This window comes from Lagenorhynchus albirostris, chromosome 3 (genome assembly GCF_949774975.1).
Source record: "Lagenorhynchus albirostris chromosome 3, mLagAlb1.1, whole genome shotgun sequence".
Lineage (NCBI taxonomy): Eukaryota > Metazoa > Chordata > Mammalia > Artiodactyla > Delphinidae > Lagenorhynchus > Lagenorhynchus albirostris.
The window spans coordinates 91,544,375-91,559,024 of NC_083097.1; the positions used below are offsets into that span (position 1 = coordinate 91,544,375).

Genomic DNA, 14,650 nt, shown 5'->3' on the forward strand with positions numbered 1-14,650 from the left:
AGGGAAAAGTAAGTCTGCAACCAAAGAGTTCTTTCAGGATGGTCGAGCATTTCAATTTCTAGATTTAAAACGTCTCAGCAGGTTTAGCAGAACAGGGTAGGTACATCAAACCAGTCCCACTACTTTTTAGGTGGGAGCAACAAGGACGCCTGCCCCCTCCTTTCGAGTACGATTTCCGAAGGGACCTCACAAGACTCACCACCTTCTTTCTACCCAGTTAACAGAGGTAGTGGGCGGCCGCCCAGCAGCGAGCAGCGGCTGCTAGCGTCGCCACCGAGGGTGTGGCGCTCGCCGCGGACCGCGGGAGGGAGAGGGGGCGGCGCGGCTGGGCGGGGCGAGGAGGGGGGCTGCGGGGCGCGAGCGGAGGAACTCGGGAATCGACCGCCTCCGGCACCGCCCCAGTCACCTCGCTCTGCGGCCACCCGGCACCGGGAGCAGTCCCAGGCGGCGGCGCGACGGTCCCCGCCATGTCTGCAGCCATGAGGCAGAGGTTCGACCAGTTCCTTCACCAGAAGAACTGCATGACTGACATCTTGGCCAAGCTCGAGGCCAAGACCGGCGTGAACCGGAGCTACATGGCCCTCGGTGAGTGTGGGGCTGCGGCCCGCGATCCCGCCGCTTGCCCGGCCCGGGAGCGGCTGTCGCATCGCAGCTGGGACCACGGGCTCGGTGACAGACGGGGGTGAGTGGCGTCGTTGGGGACAGAAGTGGCCGCCTGGACAGGCCAGGGGCCAGAGACCTCGCCCGGGGCGGCCCGGTGGCGGGGCGCCCGGGACGTGGGGCCGGGGACCGGCCGGCGCTGACGTGTCTGCCCTGCGGCCCAGTGTCGTGTGCCTGTGGCCGAGCGCAGAGCTGACGCCGAGTGGCGGGGTCCCTGCTGGAGGGAGCGCGGTCCCCGTGGCGGAGTACCGGGTCCTAGCCAGACCCTCCGCGGAGTTGGGCGCGGGACGGGAGGGGCTGCGGACAGGCGCCGGAATCCCGGCCTGCCCAGACCCTCCAGGAAGGAAGCGGGGCTCCTGCAGCTGGTGCGCAGCGTGGCGTGGGGCCCCTTGCGGGAGGGACGGGGGAAGGAAGGGCACAAAGGTGCGGCCTGCCAGTATCCCCAGACCAAAGGCAAAGCCCCGAGAAGGCGCGGGCCCAGCCTCGGTGCGGTTTTTCTCCAATGCCTAGAACGGGCCAAGCTTTGCGGTGTTGGCGGGGGCTGCCCGGCTGGAGCGCCTGTGTGCCACCCGACCCACTTCCCTCCTCGTGTCTGCAGGTGTCATCGGGCTGGTGGCTTTGTACCTGGTGTTCGGTTATGGAGCCTCTCTCCTCTGCAACCTGATAGGATTTGGTTACCCAGCCTATGTCTCGTAAGTGGCTCCCCCTGCAACCGTTCCTTCCTCCCCTTCACTCCCCTTCCCCCATCCAGAGCTGTTCTAGTTGCTGTACCATCCCCATTTCCCTGGGAGAGTGGTCAGAGGACCAAAGAGTAGTAACTGACTGCTTAAGGCTACATATTTTAGAGCTTTACCTTGACACCTGATCTCCCGATGACTAGCCGAAATGTATATTTCATCAGGTTAAACTGGCGGAGTGTATGCCTTCTAACAGCTGCACAAATGAAAGGCAGAGCAAAGTCGACCTTTACTGGTGGGACGATCTCAACGGGTACAGAGAGCCGATTCTTTCTCCCTAATAATTATTTCAGTGTGTATTTCACCTTATATTTATGTATACAGTAAATCCCCATCAATTAGAGCTTCTTTAATTCAGAAGTAATGTTAATTCAGACACTGGGGAGAATTTTGTCTTCTTTATATTAAAAAGGCTCGCCACTTATTACAGGCAAACGGGAAACACCCTAGTATAAAAACAAAAACAAACCTTATAAAATGCATCCCTAATATATCTCCTTGGTTATATAAATGACCCATTTATATAATTAATCTAAATGGCAAGTGAATCTTATCAGATTACGATCTGACTTTTCTGCTAGCTGAGGCTGTTTTTACTCTACAGTGTGTTTAATTTGAAAATATTCTACAATTTCATTTTTCCATTCATTCAATAGGAATTATGCTTCCCCACAAATAAATTTTGTTGTATTCTACAGTTCTTCCCAAGAAAGCTGGTGGGTTTTACTTCTATTGAATTGGTCTGTACAACTTTCCTCAACCACAGGGATTAAAAAAAAAAGGAAGAAAATATTTCAGCTGGAAGGCTAAGACACCAATAACACATTATTACGACTGTGTCTATCCTAGGCCCGGCTAGAATTTAATATATGACTAGAAAGGGGAAATGTGTTTTAGAAAAAGTTCGGACTTGAAAAATTAAATCGAAATTACATAAGTAGTAATTACTGAGTTAGTCTGGTACAGACCCTTAGTGGCTCCAGAAAATCTAGCTACATATAGGACACTACTTGCTTTTGAATTTGGAGATCCTCTCCACATTATCGGCTAAAGTACCATCCACACTGTTTGTGTATACCAAACAATTCTGAAGACAGACCAGAAAAACTGGTTTGACTTTCAGATTAATGAAAAAGTTATAAGAATAGCAGTGCTCCATAAAATAATAGATGGTGTAGATAGAAAGTTTGTAGGCAACACTGGTTCAAAATGGCTTGCACATCACTGTGTCTGTGATAATGGACAAAATAACCAGGTAGAACATTCCTTTACTTTTCTTCTGTTTGTGTATTCTACTTGGAAGAGTTCTTTTAGTAATAAAGATTTTGAAGCATTTTTCAAGTTTGTGCTTCAGATCTTATTGATCACATTTAATAACTGCCTAGCTGCTTGAATTGTTTTGAACTAGGGAAGACTGTGGATCTTTAAAAATACTGAAGAGCATAAAAAACATTTTTTCCACATCTGTGCTATTTGGTGAGTAATCTTGTGAGAAACATAACCTTGTCTGTTGGTGTGATTAGATGATTGATATGGGCTTTAGAAAAGTAAAAATCTGTTTCTGGGTGGGATGTATAGATCCATGTATGTGGAAGTGGATGTGACTGAAGGCAGACAGGGCTTGGACATGCTTTTCTTTGACCTAGTGGATTAATTCTAGCAGGAGCCACTTTGTTTGTCTGTTTTTAAATTAATTTTTATTAGAGTATAGTTGCTTTACAATGTTGTGTTAGTTTCTGCTGTGCAGCAAACTGAATCAGTTATACGTATACATATACCTCTTAGATTTCCTTCCCATTTAGGTCACCATAGAGCATTGAGTAGAGTTCCCTGTGCTATTCAGTAGGCTCTCATTAGTTATCTATTTTACACATAGTAGTGTCTGTATGTCAATCCCAGTCTCCCAGTCCATCCCACCTTGCCCTTCCCCGCTTGGTAACCATAAGTTTGTTCTCTACATGTGACTCTTTCTAGCAGGAGCCATTTTTAAAGTCATATTTTAAAAGTAATTTCAAGCAAGTCAATTTCAGTTTTTTATCATTTGTTTGAACTCATTCTTTCATTCATTTTCTACATAGTCAATTGAATATTATTGGCTCTCTTTATTTACAAGAAGCTAAGTGTTCGTGCCTATTGCTAGGAATTCTGTGAAATGGTAGAGATGGTCATGTATCTGAGTAGTTCAGGTAAGTGGGTTTTATATATTTTAGAATTTTTTTATTCACCAAGTAGATACACTTTTCTATCTGAGTATTCTGAGGCAAAGTGACATTTGTAGTAATAGGAGTTGGAAGAGTATTAAAAATCTAAAAAAGGGGATTTAATGATTTAAATAAACATTCAGGAAACAATTTATGAGTATCTCTAGATTAGTATTTATTCATAGGATGCTTCCTTTTGGTACAACCAGCTTTTACCTTTAAAATGAATACAAGATCCTATTATCATAAGGGAATTAAGTGAAGGTTGGTCTCTGGGTGCTTGGATTTTTCACTAAAACAGTGCTTCTCAGCCTTGGCTGCCCATTGGAATTATCTGAGGAGCCTTAAAAAGTGCTGATGCCTGGGCCCTATCCCCAAAGATTCTGATGTAATTGGTCTGGGGTGCAGCCTGGGTTTTGGAATTTTTAAAAGAGTCTCATGTGCAGCCCATGCTGAGAAGCCCTGCTGTAGAGCAGCAGCATAACCTGCGCTTGTTACACTTGAAGAGGGGGTGAAAGGGGCAGAAGAACAGCCTGCTAACCCTGGGAATAGTCCACAGGCCCACCTGGCCTCTGCTTTGTGAAGGAGGTTCAAGGACACATGGGATTGTGTGCACAGTAAAAGCACGCAGACCCCCAGTTAGTAAACATTCAGGCAATCACGGTTATATTAGTCAAATCAAGTCTGTTCATTGCTTAACTGATGTAACTGTACAATTGTCAGAAAGAAAGTCCTTGTAAGTGGTACTATTAGTAGCACCACAATCAGTGTTACTTAAGATGTGATCTGTGACCACTTTAATTGTTCTCCTTGTCTCTTGGAATTCTCCCCAGCCAGAGTTATTTTTAAAAATACAGGTTCATCTCTTTATTTTTAAAAATACAGGTTCATCTATTTAGCAAACATCAAATGCCAACCATGCACCAGACACTGTGGCAGCACCTCAGATACACCAGGGACTAAGTTGGGCATACTCCCCATCTTTGCATGACTAGTCTACAGGGTAGACTGCAATAAATAGTAAAGTAGTGACAGTGTGGTGAGCCCTCCACAGAGCACCCGCAGGGAGCTGTGGTAGAGATTAACAGGAGGGGCCCCCTGTAGGTATTTATCTGAGCTACTATTTGAGTAAAGACTTGAGGGATGAGAAGCTGCCCGCTGAGAGCAGAGTCAGGCAGAGGGAGCAGCGAATGCCAGGCCCTGGGCAGCCAGGCGCTTGGGCCGTTGAAGGACCTGGTGCGTTGGAAGCTCTGAGAGGGAAGAGGGGCGAAGGAGGACCAGAGAGGTGCAGGTGCCATCAGGCACAGCTGGTGGCTGGCACACCAAGTGTGCATCTTATTCCAGGTAGCTGTGGGGAGTTTGCATGTTTTCTGATTGCCTTGGATGGGTTCTAAGTAGGAGGTGACATGTTACAATGTACATTTTAAGGTCATTCTGTCTGCTGTGATTCCTGGAAGGAATTGGTGATCCTGCCAAACTATTGCTAATAGTCCTTCCTTTCTCACCTTTCAGCTTTTGCTCCTGCTGCTTCCTTTCCTTGGGCCACCATAGAGTGGCCCACAGATTGTGCTTAATGGTTAGTGATAGGCTTAGAGGCTGCAGGGTGCAGAAGTGAAATAAGGAAAAGCCTATTTGGCTTCCTAGCTTTTCTCGTGACTCACTACCTGGGGAAATCTGTGGGTGGGGCTCAGGTGCACCTGGCTTCACACCAGGCCTTGTCATGTTGGAGCACTAGACAGCTGGAGGCCTGGCTGGCCCTCGGGGCGGGGCAACCCGTGCCTTATCAGGTAGCCCCTTCCTACTGGTTACTCTTATTTTCTGCGTATATCATTTCCCTTTGAGAGCAGGGCCATTAATCCTCTACCTCTAAGTTTCCAGACTTTTTGGCCACCCTTTATAGGCAATTTGAAATATAATTCCAGACTTCTCATTATCAAGAGCTGTTGACAGAATGACTTTAATCTCCCTACTTCCTTCTATTTCTGATAAGAGAAGGCAGACTACTGGATAATAATAGGAACCTTTATTATTACAGCTGACCTGCCCCTCCCCCCATTTTTTGCTGAGATATAATTTCCATGCAACCCTTTTAAAGTGTACAATTCAGCGGTTAGTATGAAGTTTTGCAACCATCACTGCTTTCTTTTTTTTTAATAAATAAATTTATTTTAAAAAAAAGATGATGCAGGAAATATAACAGAAGCAGAAGTAAGATCTCACCCAACAATTTTTATGTAATGTTAAATATAGCATTACCATTAAAATATCTCCAAGGATTTTTAATCTTTTTTGTATAAATAACTTTCACTGCTCTTAAGTTTATGATCCCCTCTCCCAACTATTATTCTCAGGTCAAAAAAACAATGAAAGTCATCTAACAAATAAACCCTTAACAGCCACCACGTGTGTCACTTTTATAAGAAAATTACTGAAATTTTGAGAAAAATAAGGTAAAATAAACTGGAATCTAGAAAATGCATGACACAAAAACTAAACTGTGATCCCTTGTGTTTAAAAATCTTAAAAAATTGTTTTTAGCTCTGGTGGAGTTCCAGATCCACCCCATTTTTCTCTCACACATTATTATGAAGAGAAACTACTCCAAAATAAAAATAATAATGTCGTGCATACTAAATACAGTCTTTAAAATATGTTCCACATAAGAGCTCTTCCAAAGAAAAGCCACAAATTTCCTTTAATATGGAAAGTAAGAGTTCCAGGCAAGTATCTCTTTTGTAACAGTAAGTCTCTCTTAACAGTTTTAATATCCAGGTTTTATAAAACTATTGGCAAAAAAAAAAAAAAAAAAGAACTATTGGCTACCATTCAATCTGAAATGTCTAATCCACAAAAAACAAAGCATGAATAGGTATCTTGCTAAGTATCAGCATCTAAGGAATTTACTAAAAATACACATGGGGCTTTCCTGGTGGGGTAGTGGTTAAGAATCTGCCTACCAGTGCAGGGGACACAGGTTCGAGCTCTGGTCCGGGAAGATCCCACATGCCGTGGAGCAACTAAGCCCGTGCGCCACAACTACTGAAGCCCGTGTGCCTAGAGCCCACGCTCTGCAACAAGAGAAGCCACTACAATGAGAAGCCCGCACACCGCAACGAAGAGTAGCCCCTGCTCACCACAACTAGAGGAAGCCTGTGCGCAGCAACAAAGACCAAAAGCAGCCCAAAATAAATTAATTTATAAAAAAATAAAATAAAAATACTCATTATTTCAGGCCCTACGTATTTATACATCTCCCTTGTTTGACTTAAACAGGATAAACATTCAAGTCTAAGAAATATTGTTCCTAACATGGACACCAAAAAGAAGATTCCTATAATAAAATGTTGCCTACTTTTACAGGTTTAACACATTCTCCACAGTAAATGAACATTCATTCATATTGCCAATGCAATTTTTGTTCTCTATCCATTATCATAAATTATAAAACGTATGTCCCATCAGTTTGCAAAAAGTATGATGGAATAGTAGAATTAAAGATTCCACAGGTTTTTCTTTTTATATTAAAGCCAACTACCCATCTCTTCAGTTTAACTCTTTAACCTCCTTCAAAACCTGTCTAAACTCCTAAACCTAGAACTCTAGTGAGCAAAAGGCTAGAAGCACTTCAGGTGCCAATTAGAAAATACCTGGTCGGGGCTTCCCTGGTGGCACAGTGGTTGAGAGTCCGCCTGCCGATGCAGGGGACACAGGTTTGTGCCCTGGTCTGGGAAGATCCCACATGCCGCGGAGCGGCTGGGCCCGTGAGCCATGGCTGCTGAGCCTGCGCGTCCGGAGCCTGTGCTCCGCAACGGGAGAAGCCACAACAGTGAGAGGCCCGCGTACCGCAAAAAAACCCAAACAAACAAACAAAAAGAAAATACCTGGTCATTTGCTCTTATCGTTTACACTATACCAAGAATATGATTTACTAACAATGTACTACATTAAAATGATAAAATTCTGTAATAAAGGCATTGTAACTATCAACTATATCAAAATAATAGAATTTTTCTTGTATCCCAATATTTAGTACATTTGGCCTGTGTAGGAGATCTGGCTGCATCTTTACATAAGACAGCCATGAGAGTATAATCATCACAGAGTGACCAGCGGTTTCTAAGTACCATGACCTCTCCTTGCTCTACCCTCTGAATTTCCCCCCAAAATAGGGCTCCCTCAGCCTAATGACTGCAAATATCTACCATTCCCATAGTCAAGTCTCATGGGTCAGATAAAGATAAAGTGGCAGGGCATGTAATATTGAAGGAATGACCCAAGATGCCTCTTACCCAGTCTCTCCACAATAATTTTATACTCTTATTTTCCATCTTGTACCTTTATACCCAGCCCTCTGGCGACCCTGCCCCAGTCAACCCACAGGTACAGAAATGAAAGGAAGTTTGAGCTCCCAAGAGAAAAAGTTATTTTGATTTCTGTTGCCACATGATGAAAATCTAGAGGCATTTAACATGAAAATATTGTTATACCTAGCAGACGGGTTCCATATGAATATACTTCAAGTACGTCAGTGTTTAAATAAGCTGCTGTTGACTAGTATGGAAATCTAAGAATTTATAACATTAAAACCTCAAATACATTTCCTTATAGAGAAACAATCAGACTAGTGTACATTTATAATACAATTTGTAGCTGAGAAATGCCTTTACTAAGATATGTAAACCTTATTCAAGTGCATTTATAATACTCAAAAGTACACTATATATAAAAAAAAATCACAGGACAGTCTTACTAACATCCCCCCCCATTGCCTCAAAAATTTTATAATTCAACTTAAACATATTCAAGAAAAAAACCAGTCAGGTCCATTAAAAAAAAAAAGACAAACCTTTACATATAAAAATTAGTACCTGATCCATCTGTTCCTGAACCAGATCTGACAGACGCATCTGTGAAGGAAATGGATTCAGAATCAGTCGCTAGCCTCACTTCAGGTGTCATAAACATTTCCCTCTTCCTTCTGGTCTCTCTCATCCTGTTCATCTTCCTCCTCCTCCTCCTCCTCCTCCTCCTCTCCATCGTCATCCACCTCTTCATCTTCCTCTGCATCTTCTTCTGATTCTTCATCTTCTTCCACATCTTCCACCCCTTCCTCCTCATTCTCAGTGTTGTTGCCTTACTCATCAGAAGAACCAGTGCTGCCAGTCTCATGGTCAGAGCCATATTCTTCAGAGTTCACTTCCTCCTTAGAAGACTGGCTGCATCTGCTTGCACGTCTGTCCACTTCAAGCCCAGTTCTCTCAGAGCCATCTGGCGTAAGGGATTTGACCCTCCTTTCAGGATCCCTTTTCCGCAGACATGTTTTTTCAGGTTGACTTTTATAAGGTTCTCTGGAGGCACTGCTTGACAAACGAATTTTCCGATCAGCTTCTAGATGATTGTTTCAGATCTTTGATATTCCTCATTTTTATACTCTGTGACTGACTCCTTTTGTACTAACCATTCTTTTTTTTTTTTTTTTTTTTTTGCGGTACGCAGGCCTCTCACTGTTGTGGCCTCTCCCGTTGCGGAGCCCAGGCTCCGGACGCGCAGGCTCAGCGGCCATGGCTCACGGGCCCAGCCGCTCTGCGGCATGTGGGATCTTCCTGGACCGGGGCACGAACCCGTGTCCCCTGCATCAGCAGTCGGACTCTCAACCACTGTGCCACCAGGGAAGCCCTGCACTAACCATTCTTTTGTTATTGCTAACTGATGAGCTCAGTGACTTAGAAATCAATTGTCTTGAATGAACAGAAGGCTTTTGTCGCTTTGTGTCAGTAGATTCCATTTGGTCACTTTTTCTTTGTGAACCCTTTTTCTCATTTTTATCTTGTTCACTCTCTGGATTTTGGAGTTCATTATCCTGTTCTGGTACTTCAGTCAAAATATCATCTAGAACATTAAGTTCTCCATCTGCTAGTGTTGGAAGGGCTCCTGCAGAGGTGGGGGGTGGCTGTGGCTCACCACGGGGACAAGGACACTGGCAGCAGAAATTCTGGGAGGTACTTCTTGGTGTGGGCCCTCCTGGAGTCTCCATTACCGCTTTCTAATTCCAAAACATGTTTATCACCCCAAAGGAAACCCTGTACCCATTAGCAGTCATTCTCCATTTCTTCTACACCCCAGTCCTCAGAAACCACCAATCTACTTTCTGTCTCTATGGATTTGCCTGTTCTGGACATTTCATATAAATGGAATCATATAATACGTGGTTTTTGGTTTCTGGGGCGGCCCTGCTTTGAATGGCACAAAAGCCATTCTGAGAGACCTCTCGGGGAGTGTGCTTTGCTGCACCGTCACATACACAAAATCAGAGCCCGAGACCGAAGGTAACTGCCTCCCAGTGGTCCCAGAATGTGGAGGCTGCTCCTGTCCCTGCTTCTTTATTCAAGTGTAGTTATGACAGAAGTCTAATGACTTTGTTTTCTATTTTTATCTTTGCCCTGCAGAGAAGGGAAAGGAGGAGGGTTGTCTTTTTGTCCAACTCAGCCATCTTTTCGTTTAAAATTCTATTAAAACGTCTGTTACTTTTCCTCTCATTTATTTCGTATGTTTCTTAAGGATCAGGTGGCCACCTTCCTGGGACTATCAGAGGTGGGCCTTAGAGATCAAACATGTAGTCTGATCACTTTTCAAAAGACTGAGGGACAGAGAGAGTTAGAAGGTTTTCCAATGTCACACAGAGGCTAAACTTGTAACTGAGGGCTCCAGACCTACACAGAAATGTGAAAGCACATTTAGGCATATTTTAGTACCAAGCTTGAAAAGATTAAATATGCTTAGAGTCCAGAATTTTAATGTCTGTATTTAATGTTTGGCAACACTTTTCAAATCTGATACCCACTTTAGTGATGTGTCATTTTATCTTCTGTGTGTCCTCACCAGCCCATTTTAGCCTTTTGCTATCAGTACAAAGAGTGTTACTGCTTTTAGGTCTTTGCACGGCTGCTGAACACCGGTGTAGCCCTTAATTTAATAAATACTTAAATATCTCTGTTTAAGTGCTTTATAAATATACCTTATTTAATCCTCATAACAACCCTATGATATAGGTATTATGATTATTCCCATTTTATAGGTGAGGAAACAGAGAAAGAAGTAACTTGATTAAGGTCTCATAACAGTAGACGGTGACACTGATATTTAAACCTAGGGAGTTTGGCCCCAAAACCCATGTTTTTAACTTTTCGTTATATTGCTTCCCATATGGCTCTTCAGGTGTCCCACAGATACATGCCATAACCTTATATAGAGATGAAAATTAACTACTGATGTAACTTTTTCTTTTATCAGTTTGACACTGTCAATACAAATACATGACCTTCATGCAGTGTAGTTCTCAAATAAGGTACTACCATCCCAAATCATATATCTGCACACATAGTCATTTGCAGTGTTTTGTGAACATGAGTTAGAATATATTACTAACAAGTTCTTTCTCTTGTTGGCTGTGGTACAGCATTGATTTACAACAGCAGCAATATAGCTCATCATGTGCAGAGACCTGCTTTTTTTTTTAAGCAGTGCAGTGCATGCCCATCTGAAGATGACACACTGCATTGTATCTCCTGAGGAAATGCAGCCTTGTCTTTAGGTCTTTGTCAGGAGGCAACGAATCTCAAGGGGGAGATGTTTGGGGATGGTCCCTATGAGGTCAGATCAGAAAAGGGGATCGTGAGGGAGAATATTTGAAGGAGACAGTCAAAATAACTACAAGAGTTGTAAGACAGTCTACCACAAGTAAAAGCTACAACATCTTAGCAAATGATGCACAGCAGATAACATGAGGGAATATAGGTTAAAAAGGGTTGAAATCTACTTATTTACAGTTTGCAATGACAGATTCCTGAACAGGTTCACTACCCAGAGGAGAATTTGGGAAAGTCGCCATGGTTCTGACTCATGGTTCTGAACCACTTTCTGCTTCTCAAGAGCAAGTCATCTGAAGCAGAGCTAGGCTCCCCTAATGTTGCTGGAGGATGTGTATTTGTGGTTGTCTTCATGGACTCATTAGTAAGGGGTGTGTTTGTTTTCTTGTGTTTTTTAAAGAACTTGTAATTATCTTATTTTTTTTTCTCTTTTTTACTCATGAGCATTTGGGAGCAGATATATTTTCTACTAAGCTGCTAATGTTCCTATTACACCAGCTTTTCTCTCTGCAACTGTGTGTTCTTTGTTGCTAGCGCTTTAGGGCAGAGCAGCTCATGCCCACACTTTCCTTCTCTGGGTAGTGTGAAGCACATGCACATTTTCTGGCCTACTGGGCACTTGGACCAAAAATACAACTGGCATTCTTTAAATGCCTTAAGCAACAGTGTAGTCGTAAACATTTAAACATTTACCTTTGTCAGCTTTTTGCTGGTTGTGTTTTCACTAAGTATTATGGCTAGCATTACTGAACTATTTTAAAAGGAAGGAGTTGTGGAGAAAACTTAAATGTAGATAATTAAAGCCAGCATTTTGGTTATGTTTTTGTTTTTTTCCCTTTGCCTGTGAGAAAAGAAAGTTTTGAGGAGCAAATAAGATTTAAACAGTTTATTCATGATCTAGTTTCTGGGCTCTAAAGCAGTTGTGGAGGGCGATCTCATTCCTAAGACTCTGTTCTGGAGTGTTCCCTATGAACTTTAATGAACTTTTTTTGTTCTCTTTATGGAGGCCCTGGAGATAGGGTCTATTTGTCCTTCTGAGCTGCCTCCCTCCGCCACCCCCCCCACCCCGTACCGTCCTAGAGCTCTCTTTTTTAGGACTTTGAATGAGAACTCTGTTTTTCAACTTAATATCCTCAGATAGTATTTAAAACAAATATAAATACTTATGGGCCATTTTAAGATATTTAGTGCCTATCAATAATATTACCAAGTAATTAATTTTTTGAATAAATGATTATAGCAGAAGTTTAAAAACAATTTCAAAAATTGCTAATGAAATTACTTTTGTAGCAGTTGAAATATAAGCAGGGGGTGCAGAAACCTATCCTGATTTCATTCTAACACTCCCTGATTCCTGGGAGTGGAAGAATCAGGGAGTGGAGCTATCATGCGTCCCTCTCACATGGCTACTATATATATCCTGCAGCTTCTGGTAGTTTGGCCAGGTGATCTAGTTAAGGGATCACTTACACGTCAGAGGTAACTCTGGACTGCTGTCTACATCTTGATGCGGCCCTCTTTTGTCTGGGAAAGGTCAGTTTAGGTTGTTCTTATGCAGGTTGTAAGGGTGCTTGAGCGTAAGTTAAATTTTCCGATGCCAGACCTGACATAGATATTATATATACAGAGCCATCAATTTTATTGACAGAGGGTTGTCCCAGTAGGATTTGCATCTGCTGTTTGTTTACTGAAGTATAGTTGATTTACAAAGTTGTGTTAGTGTTTGCAATGTGGTGTACAGCAAAGTGATTCAGTTTTACATGTATATTCTTTTCCATTATGGTTTATTACAAGATATTGAATATAGTTCCCTGTGCTATGCAGTAGGACCTTGTTTGCATCTGCTATTTTATTGCTTCAGGCGTTCATCTTTTTTAACTGTCTATTGAATAGTCTAAATGCATTCTGTTTTGAGTTATAAAATGTTAGCTAGGAGAGGTCTTAGAGATCAGGCTGCTGGGGCTATAGCTATCTTTAACAGATTTGGAAACCGAGGAGACAAAATGAAGTTTTATGGCTCAGGTCACAAGTCTGTTGAGGCAAAGCCAGGCGTAGGTGTAGGGGTGCCTGACTCCCCTGGCCTGCCCACTGCCAGCATTCCTCATGCTTTATATTCGACTGTGACTGAAGCTTCCATTTTGCATTAAAAAACAAAATGGTGAACAGTTGACAAATAAGATCAGTATAATTAAACACCAAAATATTTGACCAGTAAATGACTGCTTTTGGTTTTTTTGTAATTTAATCTCCGCTAGAGATGTTTTACAGACTCATCTTAAAATGCATTTGCTTGTGAATTTATATTATGCATTTCATTGTCAGTCATCTTATACTATAGGAGAACACTATTAAAAATGAAAGGAGCATGGTATATTTTTTCATTGTTCTTGTATAGTCATCTTATAGTTTCTACATATTTAAGAGGCATATTTGCTGCTAGTGATTGTATCTTTTTTGGTGTGGGGAGGAGGATTGGGCATGATATAAACAGTAAATAAGCAAATTGGTTTTATTGTATGTTTAGTTTTTTTCCTTTGTTTGTTTGATCTCTTGCTCTGTTGGTTCTCTCTCTTGCTTTGAAAGCACACCTACTCTGCAGTGAAAAACAAGTGTACTTTTCTGAGTGCCCATAGTTTCTGACCTTTTTTCCATGAAGAAGAAAAGTCTTTTCCTTACTGGCATGGAAATAAAATACTGTTCATGTCTTAAAATGTGTGATTTTTTTCCTTCTAATTTGACACACTGTATGTGTCAAATAATATTTGCAATGGCAGACTGCTAAACAAAGGTAATAGGAAATAGGAAAATTATTTTGAGCTATCAGGAATTCCTGCTTCCCATTCTCTAATAAACACAGCCAAAAGCAGTCCTACACGTAGTGGGCACTGTGGATGGTCACACTGTGTGTCTGCTGTATCAGAAAGGATTATAAACATTATGGTCTGTATTCTTCATATTCATGCTTCAAAGACTCTACCTTGAACTCTGGAATATTTGTTATTAAACATAACTTACCACGTTAGAAATAAAACAAAGCAAGTGGACCAGAAGTAGATTCCTTTCTGTTCTTTACCAACAGCACACCTCAAAGCTTTTTATTGTTATAGGTTTTTTTCATGAACTGCTTTTTTTGATGTCCTGTCTGGTAATATAATCAACTCATTAAAATTAAAATCCTATTGATGACTACAACTGGTTTCAGTAGTAAAGCCAGTGGTCTGAAGACATATAATATTACTTAATTTTATATCATTTGGCTAGTATGAACTGTAGTGGCTAAGTTACATATGAACCATGTACAGTACAGGTAGTGTGTACCTAAGTTTCTTTGGTGTGAGTGATCAGAAAACATATGTACATGGACCTGATAATTACTAGTTGAATTAACCCCTGGGGAAATAGGTTA

General features: G+C 42.1%; 1 protein-coding gene across 1 annotated transcript in view; it reads left to right on the plus strand.

The window, feature by feature from the left end:
• Window positions 1-378: 378 nt before the first annotated feature.
• The window catches only part of REEP5 (receptor accessory protein 5), a 37,941-nt gene continuing 23,669 nt past the window's right edge, over window positions 379-14,650 (plus strand). Inside the window, exons 1-2 of the mRNA XM_060143385.1 lie at window positions 379-585; window positions 1,259-1,352. Of these exons, the coding sequence (XP_059999368.1) occupies window positions 468-585; window positions 1,259-1,352 (212 nt within the window). The 5' untranslated portion in view covers window positions 379-467. The remainder of the gene's footprint in view (window positions 586-1,258; window positions 1,353-14,650) is intronic.